This window comes from Prinia subflava, chromosome 11 (assembly GCF_021018805.1).
Source record: "Prinia subflava isolate CZ2003 ecotype Zambia chromosome 11, Cam_Psub_1.2, whole genome shotgun sequence".
NCBI classification, from domain to species: domain Eukaryota; kingdom Metazoa; phylum Chordata; class Aves; order Passeriformes; family Cisticolidae; genus Prinia; species Prinia subflava.
The window spans coordinates 15928373-15950986 of record NC_086257.1 but is presented as its reverse complement, the minus strand read 5'-3'; the positions used below and the strand labels follow the sequence as shown (position 1 = coordinate 15950986).

Here is a 22614-nt window from a genome sequence, read left to right as displayed (position 1 = left end):
TGACAGGGCTGGGTGTGCCTGAAGGTGCCTCTTGGGTACAGGAGGTGTGAGGTTGCACCAGGAGGAAAGGGGTACCACTGCCAGAGTTTTGCTTGGGATGCACAGGCAAATCCCAACTGGCACCAGATCCTGCCACAACCTGCTCTGAGCACAGATGGATTGCTGAGACCCTGAGTAGCAGCAGCTCCTAATTTCCACAGACTTTACCAGCACCTCTTGCTAGAGATGGACTGTCACAGTCCTTAGTACACCTGGGCTGGGTGTCAGCTCTGCCCAGCAGCAGCAACGCTCACTGCCATGCTGGAGGTGACATTGCTCCCTTGCCATACCCATGTGGCACCTTCCCATCACAGTTACCATTGCTCTGCCCAGGCCCCGCAGGTTTCTGCTTGTTAAAGGAACAGTTTTGGGTCTCTGCTCCATCTCTCTACTTACTCACTGCTTACTCACCCCCACAGGACGCTGCCTGTCCCCGCAGGGTCAGATGTTGCTGCTCATGCAAATCATTTGCGGAGACCTTCATAATTTCTGAGAAATATCTGAAAGATCTCAAGGCTCTGTGTGTTTATTTGGAAACACTATTAACCGTTTCCTCTTCACACCCTAGCCACTCGGGTCCTGCCTGGGTCAGACCCACAAGATGTGAATTCGGTTAAACTGTTGGGGGAAGAATCTTTGGAACATGCGGGCTTCTGTTCCTCAGCATCTTTTTGTGGCAGTTTGTGTTTCCTCTTTCATTTGGGAAGCTGTGCTTTCCCTGGATTTCAGGATCATGCAGCTCTGGGCTTCAGTCAGCTCCATCAGAGATGTTTGATCACAGCTGTCTTTTTCTTCTTCCAATTTTTCAGTGCTCCTTAAATACCCCAGATGCTTTAAAACCATTTTGGGGCTGACCCTCAACTGTTTGAGGTGAGGTTCAGGTGATAGCTGTGTGCCCCAACAGTGATTGCTCAGAAGACTGGACCTTCCTCTGGCTCACAGCTGTGTTGATGGAACTCACCAGCTTCTGGTTGGAGAAAAACCATTATATTTGTGCTCTGAGGAACTGGTGTGGCATGTACTTGCTGAAGTTGCTGTTTCTTAGTTTTAAAGAACAAACTGTCTTCTCACTTATTTCTGCTTATCCTTCCTTTTTAGACTTTGTTTTCATCTTTTGGTAGCCGAATAGAAAAGGACTGTTCTATGCAATTTGCCATGCTTCAGCTCACAGAAAGAATTTCTGTTTTTTTAAGAACCAAAGGACCTTTGTATGACCATGTCAGCAAACCCCAAGATACACCATCCACCCCACTGGGCTGGAGGGGACTTACTAGCACAAGCAGGGGGCTGCATCCTAGTTAGAGCCAGAATGTTTTCCTTTGTGCTGGAGAACCTGGTAGAGGAGCCAGGGTGAGCTGTGCTGGTCTGGCAGGGTGCAGGCAGGGTTCAAAGCCTGCCTGAAGCCCCAGGGCTTCTGGGGGCTGGGCTCCTCTGCAATGCTTACTTGAGGCTGGCACTGCTGCTTACCTCACTTTCCTCCACAGCAGCTTCCTAGCAGCTTGATCTTTTCTTTTATTCTTTTCATCACTGTGGTTTGTTTTATTTTTTCAGAGAAAAGAGCATCTTGCCGTTGCTGGTTTCTCGTGGACACGGCAGCCTCCCCGCCCTGGGTACCAGTTTATACCTATTTCAAGTGTGCATTGGAAAGTTTGAGCAATTTGTGCTATGATACTAATCAGCCCTCTGCTGTCGCCACATGGGGCGGGGAGGATGAGCCAGTTTTTCCTGCTTATCCCTGGCTCACTGAGTTGTGATCTTGGTGATGGTGCCCATCACATCTTCCACCTTTATAAACCAAAACATGTGGCAGGTGCCAAACAAGCCTCCCCATACCTGGCCCAAGTGCCTGATGTCACCATTTGGTGACATAAAGCCTCAAGGTGGAAAAGCCTCCTTGCTGTCAGCTTCCTTGTTTCCTGGAGTTTAATTTAGTTTAGTTTAGTTTTGTTTAGTTCAGTTCAGTTCAGTTTAGTTTAGTTTAGTTTAGTTTAGTCAGGGTTTTTTTTAGTGTGAATCCAGGAAATTAGGAAGGAAGAGGTGATGTCCAAGTCAAAACCCACCCTTGCAATGCACCCTTGCACATGGTGGAGATCACTCCCTTTGCCACCCATCCAGGCAGCATGGCTTCTGGCCAGGTGGCATAGAGGGGTGACAAGGTGGGCATGGCACCCAGCCTTGCTCTGCAGCTGAAGCAGTGCCAGCAGCTCATGAGAAAGAAGTGATGCTGCAATGCCAGGAGGACTCTGGAAAAGTGGACCGAGACAGGCTGGACTGAAACACCTTCCCAGGGTGAGCCCTGTCTGCCCCAGCCCAGTACCCCCTCCTTGGCTGTCCCAATTTGGCCATCCTGGTTGTATTGGGTTAATGGCTGAACTTGATGGTCTTAGAGGTCTTTTCCAATCTCAATTGTTCTGTGATTTCATGATTCTATGAAATTAGGGGTGGCTGCCCCAGCCTACTCGCCTGCCAGGGACACTTTTGAAAGTGAGAGTTGAGCAAGCCCCAGCTCCACAGCTTGTTTCTGAATGCTTAGAAAAATAATGAAGTCATCATTAGTATCACATTCTTCTCCCCAGTTATTAATTTTCCCCTGACACTTTCCAAAATTGCGGGGCACCGGGGCTGTGTTCTAGAGAAGCGGAGGAGCGTGCTTTCACCGCTGGTTATTTCCTATGCCACTATTAGTCAGTGTGGTGAGTGGGGACCAGGGATGGCAAAAAATTACACAAGTCTTTTGCAAATGTCACCCCAATAACAGCACCCTGGCCCTGGGCACCTGCTCTTGCTTTCTTCAAATCTGAGAAGAAACACACCTAAGGAGACAAAATTTATCCTCCCCTTCTTCCTCATCTCCCATCCCATCCTGATGTGAACAGCCAACCAATAGGTGCCCCATGGCTGCTCAGACCCCATCTACCCAGCGCTCCATGCCCCACAACCCCACTGCCTTGGGCACCCAGTGGGAGCACCTGTGGATGCCTGGGAACCCAAGACAGCTTTTAATTATGGGCCAGGCTCAGAGCTGAGGACATGTCCCTTGTGGTCCCTGCCTCCTCCATCCCTGGTAGCTTTCTCCAAAATATGTGCAGGCTCAGAGGTGCCTGTCCCCACTTTTCGGCAGCTGGGTGCCTGTGTGGGAACATGACAGGAGCGCACAGGGAGGGAAGGGGCCAGGTCTGGCTCAGCAGATCCTTGCCTTCGTGGGGAGGAAGCTGGGGGCGGGAGGCAGCCCGGGTTTCCCTCTGGGGCAGAGATGGGCACGTTTCCTTTCCACCCAGCCCTTGTGTACGACAGAGAACAAGCTGCCGCTGTGGGGAAGGAAGCACAGAGAGAGCAGGGAGCGCACAGCACACACAGCACAGCACCTCCCGCCTGGGCAGGGGACAGAGCGGCTCACCATGGCTCCAGGTGCCTCGAAGAGGACATGGGGCAGTATGGAGATGGCCCTGGCTGACCTCTGTGCTATCCTGCTCTGCTGTGGGCCCATGCTGACCTGCTGCGGCCGGGGTAGGTACAGGAGTGTGGCGTGCTCACGGGCATGGCCATGTCATTTAATGTCTAAGGGCTGAGAGCTTTGTAGTTAAAAATTAGGTCTGGCATCGAGAAGGCAGAATATCCAAAGCTTTTGGGTGTGTGCAGCTGAAGCAAAGGAGTTGGGGATTCTTGGGGCAGAAATGGGATTAAAGAATGGAGACGACAACAGGTTCCCAGCTCACAATGCTGACACCAGAGCTGTGTTGTGACACAGTGACGGTGGTTGGAGTTTGGTGTTGAGTTTATGGATGTTGGCAGTGGGTTTTTCTTTCTAGCTTTCAAGGCTTCAGTCTGCGCCTTGGGCTGCAACTCCTGGTTTGAACTTGATCCTGAGGGATGCAGGGTCCTTACTCTGGGTGAACTTTTCGGGAGAAGGAGAGGTTGAAGGGAAGGTGTGAGTCTGGGCAGGATGAGTGAGAGCTCTGGTGAAGCTGTGTCTCCCCTTCTTCCCAGCCCACTGTTCCTTTGGTGGATTCATGTATTTTTTGCCTTGAGGGTGGGCAGAGGGCTGGGTGTCCCTTGGAGCAGATGTTACCTCTGGAGCTAGGAAGATACAGGAAAACATTGAAACCCAACTCTACGTTCAGAAGCCCTCCGAACGCTTCATTCATTGGTGGCAGCGGCACTAGTAGGAAATATAACCCTGAGCCTGCCAAATATTTCCTGTTAAACACAAGAAATCCAAAACAAACAAAAATTCTGTTTCTTGGTGTAGACACTGCCACAGTGCTGCCTGTGGGAACTGGGACACTTCTCTGCCTCCCTCCTCCTATTTGGTCTCATCCCCCATTTCTCAGCCCAGTTTTTCATCTGATCTTGTATTTATTCACAGAATTTCCAGTTCCTTGTCTGGTTGGTGATGCTGACATTAGGGTTTTATGGACTCAGGCCAGAGTTGGAGGCATGGGAGGGACTTTCTGACTCAGCCTGCAAGCCCTGGGGCTGCTGTTGGTGGTGATTTCTGAAAAGGGAAGTCAAATTTCCTTTGACAGGGACTTTTCAAAGCCATGGTGGGTTGAATAGCTTGGTCGAGTGACCCATGTGAAAAGTGCTTCTTCCCATTTTTCATTGCTCTGAACAGAAATTAATGCAGCAGCTGCCATGTTTTGCTGTAGGACTGGCTGAAGCAGGACACTGTGTGCCTGGCCCGAGTTTGCAGTATTCCCATCATGCAGGATGGATGAACCCTCTGGAATAATGGGCAGGGAAATGAGGTGAAGCAGCAGGGCTGGCGCTAAAGCAGAGGAGCCTGTGGCTGTGGCTGACTGGGTTCTGTGCTGGGAACAGCCTGGCAAGCCCAGCTGGAGCCCCAGGGCCTGGCTGCCCACACACACATAAGGAGGCAACAGGTCCCTGGAAAGGCATGGCACTATGAGCTCCAGGCTGTTCTGCCCTGTCAGGTGGTCTCAGGCTGGAGATGACAAATACTCTGCTATGGGCAGCCCCTGCCTGCTCTGAGCTCCCAGCATGGAATAGAGGGGAGAGCCAGAGCATCCAGGTGATGGGCTGCACCACAGGACACTGCCCCAGTCTGGGGCTCTGTCCCTCTGCTCATTTTCAGAGTCAGCCTCAGCTGGAGAGAGGATGACTCAGACATTAAAATACAGCATATATTTAAAAATAATACAACCCCCAAAGTCTGTTTTCCCCAGTACAGGTGTTCAGTGCTAATTTTAGGTAGCCCAGAGCACAATTTGGTCTGCTGAAACCATTTCACAGTACAGTTACTACCTCTGAGAGTCCCTCTGCAGCCAGCAGGCACACATTTGGAGTGGGAGATGCATAGGCTGATGTACCTGCCCATGTCCCACAGTGATGATGTGGACCGGGCTTGCATCCCTGGCTCCCACACTGGGGTGTGGCTGTTTCTGAGACCTGTGCCTGCTGTAACCATGCCTGCTCCTTGTTTCCTCTCTCCCAAACAGTGACCATCTTCCCAGCAGTGTTAACTCACCCTGAAGGTGACAAAGCCACCTTCTTCTGCAATATCTGCATGGAGAAAGACTCTGGGTCAGAGTACAGCCTCAACTGGTACAAGGAGACTAACCACAGCCAAGCCCAAAAAACTGCTGAGATCAGCCGATACAATCCCGTGACAGAGACAGACAAGTACCGGCTCATCAACCGCACTCCTGTCTTTGAGATTGAGATCCTCAACCTCCACCAGAATGACTCAGGCTTCTACTACTGTGGATTGATCACCTTCTTTGAGCCCGATAAAGTGATGGAGAGCACCCGGTCCCAGCTGATAGTCACAGGTCAGCCCAGGGGATGGGTCCCAAGCCCCTTGTAGCTCCAGGCCTTAAGGCAGGCAGTAACCTGCTGGCAGAGGACCTGACATGGGTCAGGAGAGCACAGCCCTGCCCTGTCCCCTCTCCTTTGCACCCTGGAGGAGTAATGGGACTATGACAGCCTATCTGGCACTGAGCCCTTTCTAAGGACAGTCCCCACGTTCCCCTGCTGCCTTTTACAAGTACTGTAGAGGCCATGTTACACTCCTGACCCGCTGTTTTGTTCCCTCTTTTTTGAATGGCTATTGCAGCAGCCCCCCAGGTGAATGCCACTGATGAGCCGAAGATGGAGGAAGGCAACTCCTCAGAGCACGTCAAGGCCATGCTCCTGGGCATCCTCCTGCTGGCTGGAGTGGTTGTGCTGCTGATCTTCGGCTACCTCACCTTAACCTACAGGAGAGGAGGTATGACTCCCCTGGAGGCCATGCAAACCCAGTCTGGGACCTGGGGTCAGCCACATAGATGTCTGCAGCTGTCTGGGATGCCTGGACTGGTTCAATGTGCTGGTTCAATGTGCTGTGGCACACCCCTGTGGGACAGATGGAGATCCATGCCGGGGGAGAGGGGTGCTTTGAGTCCTGCTTGCCCTTTGTAGAGCCCCCAGATCATGTGCACTTGCTCTACACCACTCATTAGTGTGGTGCCTTAATGGTGCACTTGAATCCCTCCCATGCACCTTGCCCAGGTACCTTTGGAGCACCTCACCCTGCTGCAGCACAGGGCATTGCCTGAACATGCCACAGGCACCCAGAGACTCTCACAGATAATTCTGCTGCACTCTACTAATCCAAATTAAACCCTAGACTGTGAGCTGGTTTGGTGAGTCTCACTTGTCCTTGTAATGCTCAGGGTGTTAGACCCTGTGGACAAGGAGGATGTGTGGTGAAAAGATTGTGGTGTCCATTGCTCTTTAGGACACGGGCAGGGCTGGGCCAGTCTCAAGGTTATTGTTTCCCTGAGATTCTCCTTGGGGTTGCTGTTCCCCAAGGTAATAAGGGTTCCCCCAGGGTTGCTGTTCTCTGGGAGTTTCCCCTGGGTTGCTGTTCCCAGGGGTAATAAGGTTTTCAGTCTTCTCTTTGCCCTAAGTGTTACACACCAGAGGTAGAGACGACACGTTGAGTCTGCCGGTGCACATTTCCAAGGTTGTTTATTCTTCATTATCTCAGTCCTTTTTCAACTCTGCCAGGCACTTCCCTGGCAGGGTACCTTATCTTAGTTCTTTCTCAGCTCTGCAAGGCATCCCCAGCAGAGCAGGACATGCGGCAGACTGGGCGGACCAGAGAGCCCCGTACCTTATGTACAGTACCCCTGACCCAACCACTGTCCGAGACGTATTCTTTATTTACAAAATTTTACCAATACCTATTACCTATACTAACATGTCAGTTCTACTCTAAACCAATCTCTAAAACCCAACTCAGCACAAGATGGGGGACGAGAACAAGAACAAGGAAGACAGGGGCCACTCCCCAATTCCTCCATCTTGTCTCCTCAGCCCCATATGCTAAGAATCCTAATTTCTATATTTATATTCTATAATAAACCATCCACTACTTATTTCAAATTCTTAGGATTTGTGATTCTTCCTGCATGTGAGTGTTCACTCCCATGGACAGGGATCAGAGGCAGTGTCCTCCTGGGACCTGTGTGGGTCTAACTGACCCCCCTGTACAGATCCCAGACCCCCCTGTCCGGTCTCCAAACCCTCCAGGGTGGCCAGAGGGATGTTCTAGACTCCAACAGGCCAGCTTACGTGGCACACAAACATCCTCTAACCAAGTGTGTTACTTTGCAGATGTGCAGAAACCACTGAGTGAAAACATGCCAGCGGTGAGTTTTCTGCCCGTCACCCTGCTGTGCTGCAGGAGAGCACCGTGGCATTGCTGGGGTCAGGAAGGTGCTGGGCCTTCCTTTGTCAGCTCTTCACAAGCATCTCACTTATTCTGTCTTCTCTGCTGCTGCTTGATCTTTTCTGCACAGCTATAACTGCTTTTCTGCACCTGCAGAAGCACAGCCCCATCACAAAATCAAAATAAAACTACCCAAGATAGGATGGGACTCTCTAGTCCAATTCTGCTTCAAAGCAGGCTTATCTTTGACAGTGGATTGTGTTGCTGTAGAAAACTGGAGGATGTTTCCCTCCAATATATCAAGCTAAAATTTATTTTGCTGCAGCTGGTGCCTATTTTCCTGTCTCTTTAGCCAGGCACCTCTAGAAGGGATCAGTCTCTGTCTTCTCTCCAACCCCATTCATTAGGTGACAAAAGGCACTGAGTAGGTTGGCCCTTGCCCTCTCCTCTCTGGCCTGAGCAAACTCAGCCCTAGGCTCTTCTCCTGCACCTTGGAGCCAAATGGAGAGGTGGGAAAAGGGCTCCTAGCACAGCCCTGCTTTCCATGGCCAGACAGGCAGAGTCCAGCCCGCCTGCAGAGGCAGAGAACTGAGACCCCAAGGCTCATGATGTGGCTCCTCTGTGCATGTTCTACCCCAGGTCTGTGCATCTTTCTGCTGTGTGTCACCCTCACCCTCCCACCATGCTTCGGAGCTTATTTTGGCACTTGCTGTAGAAGGGGCTTGTGCTGGGGATGGTGGGACCTTGGATGTTGAACCACCACGATGGGGTTCCCTTGCAGAAGGAAGAGAAGCCCCCCATGGTGTCCGTATCCACTGTAGACTATGGTGTGCTGGAGTTTCAGAGGGACCAGCACAGCCCAGTGCCCCCCAAGTCTTGGCCGGTTGAGCAGACTGAATACGCCACCATCATCTTCCCTGAGGAGAAACCTGTCACGCCAGAGCGCGGCAAGAAACTCCTGGATGAGAGGACTCGACAGCTGCCCTCACAGCCCTGCTGAGGCCAGGGCCCTCCTCACCAGAGTGTGGACAGGAACAGGCTGCCCAGTCCCTCACTCTGGGAAAAATCCAGTGTATCAGGACTAAAGCAAGAGAGACGCTGCTGCTGGAGTCGGTATTGAACAGTTCTGTTATTGTGGCCATGGGGTGGCTACCACAGGATGAGGAAGGTCCCTGCTGTGCTCCAGGTGCTGCCTCTTCACTCAGGGCAGGGAGGATGGGCTGGGGCAGAGCAGTGATGCCAACATGTCTGTCCCAAAGGTGATTTACATTATGCCTCAGTTTTCTACCCAGTGCTCTCTGGAGTAGCCATGCTGCTTCCCTGCAGTCTGAACCAACTATCATAGCATGACTCTTGAAGAAAATGCTGGAAGTCAGAACAGGGGTGAATCCTGTGAGATGCTGCTCACAGGAGCCCAAGGCTTCTTGCAAGCTTCTCCTTGCTTGGAGCAGAGGCTGCCCTATGTACCCCTATTCAGAAATCCCTGGGAATCAGGCAGCTGGTCTTCTGCCTGTCTCCAGGAGGCATTTTCCTCCTCTGCATGAGGGGGAATAATCTACCCCTGTGTCCCTCCCTCCCCGAGCAGGAGTCAGATGTGGCCATGGGGGTGAATAAAGCGTTTTGCATCCGAGGATTTGTTGACTCGTGATGGCAAGTGCGTGGGCAGGCAAATAACGGCTCTTGCAGTGCGGGGCAGAGCTGGGAGGTGGCAGCATCTCTTGTGGTTCCCGGGCCTCTCCGTGAGATATGCAAGCTGCACTTCCACAAAGCTACTCTTTAGAATTTAGAGAGGTTGATGCTTGTTTTCTCCTTGCCCCTGTCTGAGCTGGTCACCCAGGGATGGCTGCAAACAAACACTCCCTCTTAATCAGGCTTGTCTAGGGGCACTCACCCAGTCCATGGGCATGAGCATCCCTGCTGTGCCAGGGGTCTGGCTGCCATCAGCCAGGGCAAAGCTCACAGTGTGGTGCTCAGTGCAGCTTTTTTGGCTTCAAACTTCCACTTTCTCTCTTGAAAGAGATGTGCTACCTGCCAGAAACCAGAACAGAAAGAAGTGACAGCTGCTTGACAGAGGAGAAACCCCAGTAAGGAGTGGCTTTGGAGGTAGCAGAGACTTGCCAGGAGAGTGTGAAACTCAGTGAAAACTGAGAAGAGTCACTTGCATCTCACACTTTGGCAGACTGTCAACAGGTTTCTTTCTCCCTTGCCCCCAGTAAAACCAACACAGTCTTGTGGGAGCCAAGCTGGTTGCTGGGGGAAGGGGTGAGGCAAGCCAGGCACCATATTTTATACTCTGTGGGGACTGGAAAGTCCATGAGAAACTTCCAGAGGGGACTACATGGGATAAATATCCATTTGGGATAGCTTACAACTGTCTTCAGGGTAGGACAGTGGATGTGGTGCCCCCTTTGGCCCCCAGTGCTGCTGAAGGCTCCCAGTAGCCTCCACGGGCAGTGCTGTAACTCCCAAGCCACTCACTCACACCAGTTCATGGTTCAGCCTGTCAGGGCTTTTTGTCAGCATCAGCTCTGCTCCTTGCCCCAGCAGCTCTGTCAGAGACCTGCTGTGACCAGCAGGGCCCAGAAGACTGAGGCAGGAGGCAGCTGCAGTGGGAAAGTGGGAGCTCAGTCAGCAGTTTTGTGTTTTGCTTTCCCGTCAGACACGGCACTGACATCATTGAGAGGGTGGACCCCTGCTTCATATTTTCCATCCTACCTCTCAGGCAGCAGAGGTGCCAGATCTTCAGCACTTCCTGCACCCCTTGGCTGCAGCTATGACTCCTCCAGGTGCAGCTGGGGCTGAGTCCTTTCCTCTCTGGTTGGTTGGTGGTCTGCAGCTGACCAGAGGCTCCCAAGCCATCCGGTGGGGTTGGAGGTGTAGAAAAAGCTTCTCCTACTGCCATTTGGGATGGGAGAGCATCCAGACTGCAGCAGTGCCTGTGCCCCTCCAATCCCCATCAGCCTGGCTGCAATCCTTGCAGGGAGGAAGGATGGGGCCTCAGGATGTGTGGGGTGAGTGGTGGGATTCTTCAGGCTGCCAGACACCATCTCCCCTCCCTGCTTGGAGCTCAGGATGCGCAGCACTAACAGAGATGAGCTATGCTCCCCTGCACATGGCATGGCACTGGCTGTGCTGGCTGAGCATCCCCAAACCAGCAGTGCCCTGAGCTGGGTGTCAGGCCCCCCACCCCAGCATCCCTCTTGGGAATGGGGAGTCCAGTGTGTTAGTGTGCAGGAGCTCTTTGTGCACACATGTGCAAGCACACACAAATGCTCATGAACACACAGACGTGCAAACAACTCACCAGACAAATTTGTGTGCACACCCCCAGATTTGTGCAGCTACTGTACCAAACACCAGCCCCCACAGACACACATCCCCTCAGGCTCCCCTTCCCTGTGGTTCAGCTTCTGCTGTGCTGGGACCCAGGACCAGCCAGGGGGAGGCTGTGGGTGCTGGAGCTGCGGTGTTTCCTGTACAGAGGGGTCTGGCAGTTAAAGCAACCGCTTCCAACCGCAGGCACCCAGCGCTCCCCGAGGAGTGGCTGACACCCCCTCAGTGCCAAAATGCTTCGTCAGCCCCCTGAGACCACACACCAGCTGAGCCCTCTGGAGAGCCTCAGCCTGGTCCCACGTTAGGGTCTTGATGATGGGGACTGGCCAGAGCCCTCTGGGAGATCTCAGAGAGCTGGGGCTGATCCCTGTTAGCATCTGCAGAAAGCTGGATGTGTGGCAGCATGCCTGGGCTATACTCAAGCAAGCAAAAGCCTCCTACATGATGCCTGAGAGCCAGCCTGGCTCCTTATACACCCCAGCCTTGATTAAAGGTGGTTGGGAACAACATGTGATCAAGCATCTCTTCAAGAAACCTGAACTCATAAACGATGTCTTGGGAAAACTGGGCAGGCAGATGAAGATGGAAAGAAATCCTTTCCTGCACTTTGCAGCCGTGTCTTTGAGGAGAACTATGCCATGGAGCAGCAAGGCACCATTCCTGACCACCAGGGCATTGCAGATGCTGAGGGGAGAAGGGGTGGTCAGGCTGCAGGGCAGTAGGGTCAGTTCCAAGTGAGCACTGTCACTGGGATGTGTCGGAGGTTTTTGGTTAGGAGAAGTTAGACTGGAGGTGATGCATCAGGCATGTGGGTTATTTGTCCCCTGGGTTCATGAGATGGCTTATGGGTGGGACTGGTCTGTCAGGAACTGTGGTGCGGGAGCATTGCCATGGCCTTGACTGTCTGGGAAAGTGTCTGTTGTTCCTGGAAGAGAAAGGCTGGAGGGAACTGGTGGGTGCTGTGGTTGGTGGTGGGGGGGTAGGGTAGGGTGTGGGCTGCTGCACAGGCTGCCTGGACCCCTAACCATGGCCAGGCTGCACAGCTCTGATGTGTCCTGAGGGGTCTGGGTCCATGACATCTCCATCCTGTCCCACTGAGAGTCTCACCCTACCTGTCACTGAGCTGTTGTAGCCTTAGGGAGTATCTGTGTTTCCTCCTACCGCCCTCATTCTGCTTTCTCTAGTTTTGCTTTGAGTTGTCTCCAGAGTTTCTTCTCCTCTCTCTTCTTCCCGTTGGTGGGATGTGATGCTCAGTGAGGGAGCTGGCAGTCCAGATCCTGGTGCATGGGGCTTGGAGGGCCAGGCAGGGCCCTTGTGCCTGCCTGCTTCTCTGTCCCAAGACCAAACCCACTGCCCATGGCACTGGAGCAGAGCCTTGTTGGAGGGGGTTGAGCTCGCTCCTTATGCCTGGAGGGACCATCATGAGGCTCACCAGGTAAACAAGGAACCTAAACCCATATGGGGTGATGCCTGCCCACATCTTCACATCCATTTGCCCCCTTAAATCTCTCTCCATTGCTCAACATCCCTCTCCATCTCAGAAATCTAGGATGATGGAGCAATGTGCCCTCTCTACAGTCCAGCTTGGGCATATCCCCATTTCCAGAGGAACGGATCTCCCTTTCCTCAAATCCACCCTTAGATAGGTGTACCCTTCTGCTCCAAGGGCTCTGCTGTGCAGACAGGCCAGCCTGGAAGGGAACCTGTAGCCATTGCTTGTTCCTAGAGCTGGTGGATTTCACCACAATGGAGTGAGAACCATGCACTGTCAGCTGCATCAAGGTTGGAGGGGGACTGAGGCACAGAGAGCTGTCACGGAGCCATGTCCCAGGAGGATACCAATGCCCAATTCACCATCTGCTTCATGCAAGTGGAAAAGAGAGGATCTGGGAAATTCTAGATGAGTCAACCTGCCTCAGTACCCAGAAAACTGCTGGAACAAATTACCACCAAGTGGCAAGCACCGACAGGGCAGTGCTGGGGCTTAGAACACAGATTTAGCCGGAACTTGTGTCAAACCATCCTCATTTTCTCTTCATTAGGGTGACAGACTGGGCGCCACAGGGAAAGTGGGAGTGATGCTATCTGTGTGCTGCCTTACATTGCATTCTCATAAGCAAATGAGGAAATGGGAAATTCTGCCACTGTGGGTGGATGGATTCTCGAGAAGCTCTATCCCATGAGCAGTTATCAATAGCTCATGCAGCAGACACATCCAGCAGAGATTTTCTGGGGAAGCCTGGCTCACATGAAAGCAAGATGTTGTTGAAGAAAGGTATAGGGGCTGTTTGGGTGGAGGATTAAAAATTGAATTCACCCTGATGACCTGGAGAAAAGAGCAAAAATTTCCTGAAAAAAATGACTGATGGAAAATAATTGGGTGTGTTCAGCACAGGAGAAAATGAGGGAAGTCTTTAGAGTGGGAAAAAGCCTCAGTATGAAGTAAGCAGGGAGAAGTGTTTAGAATCCTGCCCTGTTGCTTAGACGCCAGTTCATCTGTCCTGCAAACCTTGATGTGCCCATGGGCACAGCATCCCCACTGCTGAGGAGACGTTCCTCTCTGCAGTCCTGCATGGAGTTCGGGGCTGAATGTCCCTTTCTGCCCCTTCCAGGGACTGCTGGCAAGGTGGAGCCACCGGGGTATGGGATGACCCGTGTCAAAGGAAGGGATGGATGTCCCAGCAGGAACGGGGCTCATGTGGGCCAAGGAGGGTCCTTATGGGCAATGTGGGCACTTTCTCCCTTGGCTGGAAGAGGGAGGAATGTGGAGGCTGACACATAGTGAGAGATGAAGAGGAGGAGAAAGAACTTCAGGAAACCTTCCTGCGCACACAGAGGCGGCTCACCCAGGGGTGGGAGCTCAAGTCAAAAATAATTTTGTGCTGTGCAAAAACAGCAGGGAAATTACCACCCAGGCTCCACCTTGTGTGCTTCCTTCACCCATCCCACAGAGAAGCCATGACCAATGTGCTGGAATGAAGAGGATTGGCAGGGTCTGACCCTGGCAAGGGCTGCCAGCCCAAGGAGGTCATGCTGTGTGCAGGACAGAGCTTGTCCCCACTCTCTGCTGAGGCCAGGCTGTGGGGAGATCCTGTAGGAACAGTTTTTGTTTCCAGGCAGGTACTGATACGCAGCAAGGTGCTTGGGCAGAGCCAGGAGGTGTGTGTGAAATGGAACAGGATGTCAAAGCATTTCGTCTCTGTGGGTTGTTCTAGGAAAGTCCCTCTAGTAAAAGCAAGTCAAAAGCTTTAATAGAGGGACCAGCACTTGGCTGTCTCAGAGATGACTGTGAGGGCTCAGCACATTGTGGGTCGCGATTTGAGTTGTGTTGCCATGACATAACAGGGCACTGGTTTCCATCACAGCTGGGTTTTGAAGGCAGGGACCCATTTCAGCACCAGGTGTGCCACTGTATCCCCACTGAGCAGTGTGCCAGAGGGGCAGTGTTTTGGCCCTGGGGTGGGAGGTTTGGGGAGTGATGCCTGTCCTGTGGGGAGCATCCCTCTGCCCTGTGTCAGCAGCCTCGAGGAGGAAGAGCTGGGCTGAAACCACAGATCCCCCAGATGAAGTGATTGGTTTGTTTGGGTGAATATGAGAGTGTCAGGACACAGGGCTATGTCCCTGGGGGCTCCTCCTCCTCAAAATAGCTGGAGCTGTTTAACACAGGCATGCCCTAGATGTAAAGGGAAGGTGTCAAAACCTTTAGGTGTTTCCTGCATTCAACCCCCCCAGTGTAAATCTCAGACAATAACAGAGAAGGGGTCAAAGAGACAGGCAGATGCTGCAGGGTGGGGGCTCCATCCTGGTCACCCTGCTGCTGGCTGGGTCCCCATGCCATGTTGGGCCATGGTACCAGCTGTGAGGCCAACCCTTTCCCTACATAGCTTCCACCTTCTGCTCCATGAGATTTGCAGCCCTGAAGACCCCTCTGTGGCAGGGTATCACTGTGGAGGCCTAACCAGAAAACAGACTGGGGACACAGATCTGGGTGCAACAGAGCAGCAGGGCAGAAGACTGCCCTTCAGTTTATTTGCTATTATATACCTGTGGCAAGGTGACCATGGATAGGAGAAGGGTATCGCTACCTCTCTATCACATTGGCCTAGGAGGCTGTCATTTAACCTCCCCTTCTCTTGGAGAAAGAATTCATAACATTGCTAATATTTACAAAACACGGTCTTGTGTTTACAATTCACTAGTGTGAGAAACTGCACATTTCTCCTTTAATATGAATGCTCAGCAAACTAGGAAAATTCATGGCAACAGCAGGGTACATGAAGGAATCTTCAATAATGAACCTATAGATATGGGGGGCCCAGGGAAAGGAATGAAAGGAGACAGGGAAGATCTGCTGCTTCATCTCCTCCTCCTCATGCATCTGTGCCAAGGATGTCCCCCAGCTCCCATGTGTGAACATTGAAAACACTGGTGGGATCATCCTTCCTTCACTGTCCTGCTTGTAATTTACTGCTCCAGCCCAAGCAGGATCCAATGAACCCATGACAAGAGTTTTGGCAAAGGGGCCTATCTGTAGGTTAGGGCTTTCTAAGTCTTATAAGCCTCCTAAAGACCTTGTCTTGGCTTCTGTGCTCCCAAGCACTTTCTTTCCTTCCAGTGCTGCTTCAGATGATGGTATCAAGGTGTAATTGAGAGTGGAAGGAACCTCAAAGAAGGAAAATGTGGAAGGTGAAGGTTTGCTCTGCCCTGGAATCTCGTCACCTGCCTTCACTCTCACAGGAAGGGCAGCACACATTATGAAGGTGTTTTAGGGCTCTTCGTACTTGCTGGTTTTTCCCTTCTAGCAGCAAAGATCAGAGCCACCGTGCCAAGCTGTGGTTCCTGGGATTTATCTACAGGGACTGCCTGGAGCTAAACCTGCCTTATCAAGATCTTTCTCAAACTCAAGACCTGTCATAATTTGGCATCTTATCTAACCTGCTCTCTGTCCTGCATTGCTCTCCATGGGATTTCCTGGGGGACTTGTGCCCCCCGAGAGGGGTGAGCTGGGAGGCAGAGGGCTGCAGGCAGCCCCAGCCCTACTCTTTATACCTTGCCTGGGTGCTCTCAGCTCAGAGCACATCTCATCTCTTTTGGTTTTATGTACCATGCTGTCCTCCCCAACTTTCCACCCTGCAGTTTCATGTTAGGCCTTTTTCTGCTCAAATTGGCTGAAAGTTGGTAAAAATAGCCCATGGTTGGTGACTGCTTTTGAGAGAAATAAGGTTATCTGGAGCTTTATCTGCTGCTGAGTCTTGCATTTTTGATGGGTTTCACTTTCATTATTCCTAAGCTGGGCAAATCTAAGTTCTCTCCACTGCCATGAATGTGATGGGCATGGGGTTTTGTTTCCAGTCTTTCTGCCTATGGACAAAGCAGCATTGTGACATTCCAAGGTCAGAGGTTCATGTATATATATTGCAGAAACCCATCTTGTCCTTGCTTTAGGGGACATTTCACCTGGCTAAAACCTGGTGCAGTGTCAAGAGAGACTGTTGACCCAGAGATTGGAATGGGGCGGTGCTGCTCATGCAGGAGCAAAGGTTCCCCTCTCCAAGCACAAAGACATTGTACAAGGAGGAAGAGTATAGGAAAGGGCAGTTGCACATGTGTATCAGCATTCAGAAGCTGCAAGCCTGACTTGCAGGCTTCGTCACTACCTCTTTCCCAGCTTCAAGTGGAACTATGGGCACATGGCAGGACATTTTTGCAGAGAAGATTGGAGAAATGCATGTAACAGATCCGTGGACACTTTTGGAGGATGATGACCTGCAGGTGCAGGCCTGCAGGCCTGGCTGGAAGGAGTTTATGCAGCGCCGTGCTCTTGGGAGGTAGGGGGCTGCTGAAATCCCTGTTGGAGTGGGATCGGGGTTGATGGGTTCCCATGCAGACCTTTTTGTTTTCCAAAATTTGCTTGCAGGAAACAGGTTTTTGAGCAAAAGGGGGAGTTTGGAGGTGGATGAGGCTGTGAAAGGTTTCTTCATTTTAGTTCAAATCTCTGTGGGTTATTGCCAAACTGGAAAACACGATAATTGGAGGGGAGAATAGTTCAGCAGCTCCAGGGCCAAAGGGCAGCTGTTATTTGGCCAGAATTTCTCCATGTTGTTGTCAAGATAAAAAGAGCTCCTTCAGCAAGTAGGGGGAGTTATACCCCACTAGAACCAAATCTTCTGGGTGAACCACTGTGTGCTGGGACATGGGGGATGCCTCAGCAGCCCCTGCACCTGCACCAGGCTGCAGGGCCTTGGGCAGAGAGAGGCTCTCCATTATTGATGAGAGGCCCCATCCCAAACATTTCCACCCTGGGCTTTGTTCAGACACCTTGCCTGAGTGGCAGCAATTGGAGACCCTGGTTGCCAGCCCCCATGCAGATTGTTCAAGATGAAGAGCTGTGGGCTGCACACCTTTTGGCCCCTCAAGATATCTCTTCACCTGCCCTGTGCCCTCCACCCACACCTTCCTTCTATTTTGCTTCTTTTTATTGTCTTACCCAGTCTTGGGCTTGATGCTGGCTTTCTGCTGAGCTGTGATGAGCCGACACGGGTGAGGGGCTGGAATCCCAAATAGAGACCTGATGCTTGCCACACCAAGGGCCCCTGCTTTTGGCAATGGGGCCAGGATCCCAGCAGACAAACTGGCTTCTGAAATCTTTAATGCTGGGGCCAGCCCTCAGCTCACATCAGTGTTGAATTTCCCAGACTGGCATCATGCTGTTAGGGGGAGGACAGTTTGGTGTAAGGCTGGCATGAGTGAAGTTAGTCCATAGTCTGTGTTAACCCTCGTCCCTACTGACTGTGCTGAAAGCCTCTGGCTCAGCGTGGGGTGCCTGGGATGAGCTGGTCTCCTCTTTGCCCTGATAGGTTTCAGTGCTCCCAGTGCTTTCATGAGTGGTCTTCTGCCAAAGTGCACATCCTGTTCCACATGTGCCACTGCCAAGGCTGGGGCACGGTACAGATGCGAATCTTTCGCCAGAAATGCAGGCGCTGCCCCAACCCCCGGCTGGAGGATCCTGATTTCAGCCTGGAGACTACGGAGGCAATTCTGCACAACCTGGTGATAAAGATCCTCCAGTATTTCTACAAGAAGCCTGTCCAGCCCTCTGACCTCTTGGAAGTGGTGGTCGATACACCGGTGACGGGGCCACACGACTGTGCCCACTGTGAGGCCTGCCAGCTTGGCATTTGCAACAGGCCACAGAGGGCCCTGGCACTGGATGCCTGGAAGCCCTTGACAGATGGGGAGAAGGCCAGGATGCACAGCACTGAGTCACAGCTGGCCTGGACATCGGATGTCTGGAGGTCCTTGACAGATGGGGACAAGGCCAGGATGCACGGCACCGAGTCACAGCTGGCCTGGGCACCGGATGCCTGGAGGTCCTTCACAGATATGAGGGAGGCCCGGACCCATCGCACTGAGTCGTGGTCATCGCTGGGATCAGATGACTGTAAGCCCCTGATTGGTGTGGGCAAGGCCAGGACCCACTGCACTAAGTTGCAGCCAGCCCCAGCACGGGTTGCCCGGAATGCAAATGTGTCCAGGACCTCTCAGACCCTGAGACATCAGGGCTTAAGGCCCCATGCAGCCTCGACCCAGCACCCCTCACCCTCCAATTGCAACTTCTCCTGGAAATGGTGCTGCTGCATCGGCCTCTCTTTGCTCTGTGTTTCGGCACTGATCGTCTTCCTTGTGCTTTATTTCACCGTGATGTAGAGGGACCTGGGGATCGCATAGAGGAACTGGGGCAGTGGCTAGGGAAACTGATGGACTGCCTGGAAAATTGGGCTCCCAAGGTTAGCCCTTGCTCTTGGCTCAGCAAGCTCCCCAGCCCCTGGTGGCATGGGAACACATTGGGATGCCTCAGCCAGGCACCTTGTCCTGCAGCCTCTGGAAGACTGATGTGTCTGATGGATTCTTATGAGACATACTCTGTATGAGGATGAATCTCCCAGCTACCCCATACACAGGATGAGGTTTATTACTTGCAAGAATAAAACACCCCCCTTCTCCTCAGCTCAAGGATGCATTTGTGCTTTTTAATTTCTGAAAAACCTTTTCTGGGTGTGTGTGGGCATTTCAGAGGGAAGCTGGATAACACACTGATGTTTTAGTTGTTGCAATAGTGCTTACTCTAAGTCAAGGACTTTTCTGTTTCCCGTGCTCTGCCAGTGGAACAGGTGTACAAGGAGCTGGGGGGAGCATGGCCAGGACAGCTGACCAGAACTGGCCCAAGGGTCCTCCCATACCATAGGTCATCCTCCTCAGTGGAGAAACTGGAGGAGTTGTCCAGGAGGACTGATTGCTCCAGGGAATGGGCTGGACATCGGTCAGAGGGTGGTGAACAACTGCAATGTGCAACTCTTGTCTTTATTATGTCTCTCTCTCTTTATCTCTGTTCATGACTGTTATTACTATTAATACTTACCTTATGTGAATTATTGAACTTTTCATATCTCAGCTCACAGACTTTACCCTTTTCCAGTTCTCTTCCCCATCCCGCTGGGGCAGGGTGGATCAACTGAGAGGCTGTGCTGTACTTAGTTGCTGTCTGGGCTTAAACCACAGCAACCTGAATAAACTTTTGAAATAGCTTGTAGCCTGTACATCACAAGCCTCAAACACAACCGTGGTTACCAAAATCTGTCTTCTCTGGGATCCTGAGGTGAGCAAGTGGTGGTGGGGGGGCACGGTGTGCCCTGTGAGAGAGAGGAGTATGAGGGCTGTCACCTGGGAGTGCACTGGGGGATGCACTGGAGATGCCATGGAAATCCACCAGGGGCCACAGGAGAATCCAGGAGATGCAGCCATTCCCTGGGGAAGTGAGGTGCCGGTGATGAGCAGCAGTCACCAGCTCACTGCTGAGCCTGGATGGGTTTACAAGCAATTTAGGAGACAGCACCCTTTGGTGTGCTTGCACCATTCTCATCACAGTTTTTGTTTTCGTTTGATACCTCTCACAGAGAGGCTGGCCAGTGATCCTGGCTGGTGAATGACTTCGATTAACTCCATCAGCTTCCTGGCTTACTCTGCTCCAGTGGCCCCAGGCACCTGCTGTGCTGGGATGCTGATTGCTGGGGTTAAGTGGGGGTTTATAACACATTCATGGGTCCCTCTTCCCTGATGTTTTCTCTGGGATTCATGCATTGCCTGCCTGGTGGAGGACCTGAAACACAGACACCAGGGGATCTGCTGCTTACCTGAGTAGCAAGAGCTGAATTAAACAACCCCCAAATTACTTTGGGTACTGAAACTGGTTTTAGGCCTGTCTGTCAAATTAGTCAAACAAGGAGCAAACCTGCAGAACCACTGAAGGAGTTGTATCCATCCTCTCCTGGCTTTGCAAATGCTTTGATGCTGAAGATGGGTATGATATCAAAGATTTTGTGACTGAATTAGTGGAAGAATGATGGGCCGAAGGGAAAAAAATAACCAAACTCAGTGTGGCTCGCACGGTATCAATCACTGGCTGTGCAGCTTCCCAGGTGCTGTCCTTCCTCCTTGCTGTATCCTGAAGGGCCTTTTAGGCTGCTTTTTCTGCTGCTGTAAGATTCGTCTGTATTCTCAGATATGCAACCTGCAGGCTATTGGTTTAAAAATGAATATAACAAGAAAAACGCTTTGTGGTTCAGACGCCGCGTGGATCTGGTTTCTCAAGTGCTCTGCCCTGCTTTTATCCCACCAGCTCTTCCCTTCAGCAGCTCTTCCCTTCTCTCTGCAGCCTCAGCAGCCCCGGAGCCACCAGATGGAGCTGCAGGTCTCCGGCATGCGCTGGGAAGCAGAGGCACCAGTGACCCGCCAGCGCTGGGACGGTGCAGCGCTCCTCACACGGGGGATGCCCTCCCTCCTGTTTCTGTCCCAGCTGCTCCCCTGTAGCCTGGCCCCCCAAAGCCCATCCTGTGCTGTGATGAGCGCCTCTGCCGCGGCTCTGCCGGGCTGTGCTCTGATGGGGCTGATCCTGCAGCCTGGAGCAGCTTCCTCCCCCCCTGCGCTGGGAGCAGCCTGCCGGCGTTCTGTCATGAAGCAAAGACAGGGCCAAGTTTCCTGCTGCCATTGCCCACAGCCCTCTTCTCTCCATGCTGAGGTTTTCCCAGCCCCAGTTACCGTGTCTGGGCTGTGTGCAGCCTCCCCAGCCACCCAGCTGCTGAGCGGGAACTCCCTCGCCTCTGCCTGAGATGCCAACTCTGGTGGAGACTACGTCCCTGCAGGGGTCCTTATTTTCCTGCTTGAGTCTCTCTGCTCTTTTACAAGGGCAGATCCACTTCTTGCTCCCCCGCAGTCTTTTACACACCCACCGTGCTCCCCCATCCATGGCCTTGTGTGAATATGCTCCTTTTTCCCTGGTCCCCTCCTTGCTGCTGCCTTCTTGCCTGCCTGTGTCCCCATCCTGTGCAAGCACGTCCCCTCCCTCGTGCAGCCCCTTCATCTCCTCCCCAGTCCTCAGAGCCACCTGTGCATACATGGGCTTCTCAGCCATGGCCTCATTTTTGGGGTCCTTTCCAGGATACCCCTTTCCAACATGCTGTTGTGCCCAATACTAGTTTCATAGCATACTGCCTTCAAAATTCTGCTTTATGTGGCTCTTGGCATTTTTGGGGTTCAGAGCAAACATTCCTGGCCTGGCCCCCAGCTGTCATGGGAACAGCCAGCCCACCCCAGGGGATGAGGGAAGAAGGATGCTCTCTCTGTGGGTTCTGTGCAGGTCCTGTCTGTCCCCTCGGTCTGTTTGAGATTGGGCTCTGCTACAGCCAACTCTCAACTGGCACTCGCAGCCAGGGACAGCAAAAAACTTCACCCAGGGATGTGTTGCTGGCTTTTCACCACAGCCAGACTGATAAATAGCTGTCTCCGCGCCTGTCTCCCCGGAGAGACGCTCTCACCACTGTGGCAGGTTGCGAGGTGCCAGAAAATGCAAAGCCCATTGTTGATCTCACTTTTCCCCTCGGCTGCCTGTTCCCAGCCCACCCTGCAGCCACCGCAGAGCCCGTGGGGCGCTCGGGGCTGGCGGCTTCGTGAGCAGGGGGCGAGGGCTGGGCTGGGTCGGAGATTTCCCGGCAAAGCTATTGACGGGAGGCGGGGAGAGTCTGTATTTACCAGTGCTCTGTTAAAGGGCAGCAATATTTTTTAATGTGCCCCAGGGCTGTCTAGGCTCAGATCCTACAGATGATGGTTTAATGCTCAGGGGACCATGCCTTTATTTTGCTTTTTTGTCTCCTCTCCTTTACTCCCGTGATGTCTCTGGATGTGTTAGCAGACCTGTGACCGAGCCAGACCCACCGCCTTCCTCCCTGCCATCAACGCAGAGGAGCCTGGTGCTGTTTTTCATTTCTGTGCCACAGGAAAATAAGGATCAATAACCCAGCTCCCAGCCCTGGATACAGGCACATGGGAGGAGACAGTCTCCATTATTTCAAGCTCTCTCCAGAGTGTAGATTCTCACAGTCTCTGGTGCAGATGTTCGGCAGAGTTTTGTTCCTGCCTCAGCTCACATCTGAGCTCACTGCAGGTCCTCTGCTGTCAGGATGTGCTCTCTCAGTCAAACAACTACTGAGGATGGGCTGATTTTTCACACCTTT

The 22614-nt window shown here is 52.5% G+C and overlaps 2 protein-coding genes across 3 annotated transcripts; both read left to right on the top strand.

Annotated features, from left to right (window-relative positions):
- Positions 1-3288: 3288 nt before the first annotated feature.
- On the top strand, positions 3289-9366 carry PDCD1 (programmed cell death 1). Of its 2 annotated transcripts, none has more exons than XM_063407980.1 (5): positions 3289-3546; positions 5499-5831; positions 6119-6268; positions 7660-7694; positions 8496-9365. In XM_063407980.1, exons 1-5 carry the CDS (start codon positions 3438-3440, stop codon positions 8712-8714), a joined length of 846 nt encoding a protein of 281 aa, XP_063264050.1. In that variant the 5' UTR covers positions 3289-3437; the 3' UTR covers positions 8715-9365. The 2 variants fall into 2 exon arrangements, with proteins under 2 accessions (XP_063264050.1, XP_063264052.1); XM_063407982.1 differs by having other exon boundaries at positions 3386-3546; positions 6116-6268; positions 8496-9366.
- Positions 9367-16563: 7197 nt separating this feature from the next.
- On the top strand, positions 16564-19394 carry LOC134556273 (uncharacterized). The gene has a single exon (XM_063408656.1). The coding sequence runs from the start codon at positions 17876-17878 to the stop codon at positions 18752-18754; it is 879 nt and encodes a 292-aa protein (XP_063264726.1). The 5' UTR covers positions 16564-17875; the 3' UTR covers positions 18755-19394.
- Positions 19395-22614: the final 3220 nt, after the last annotated feature.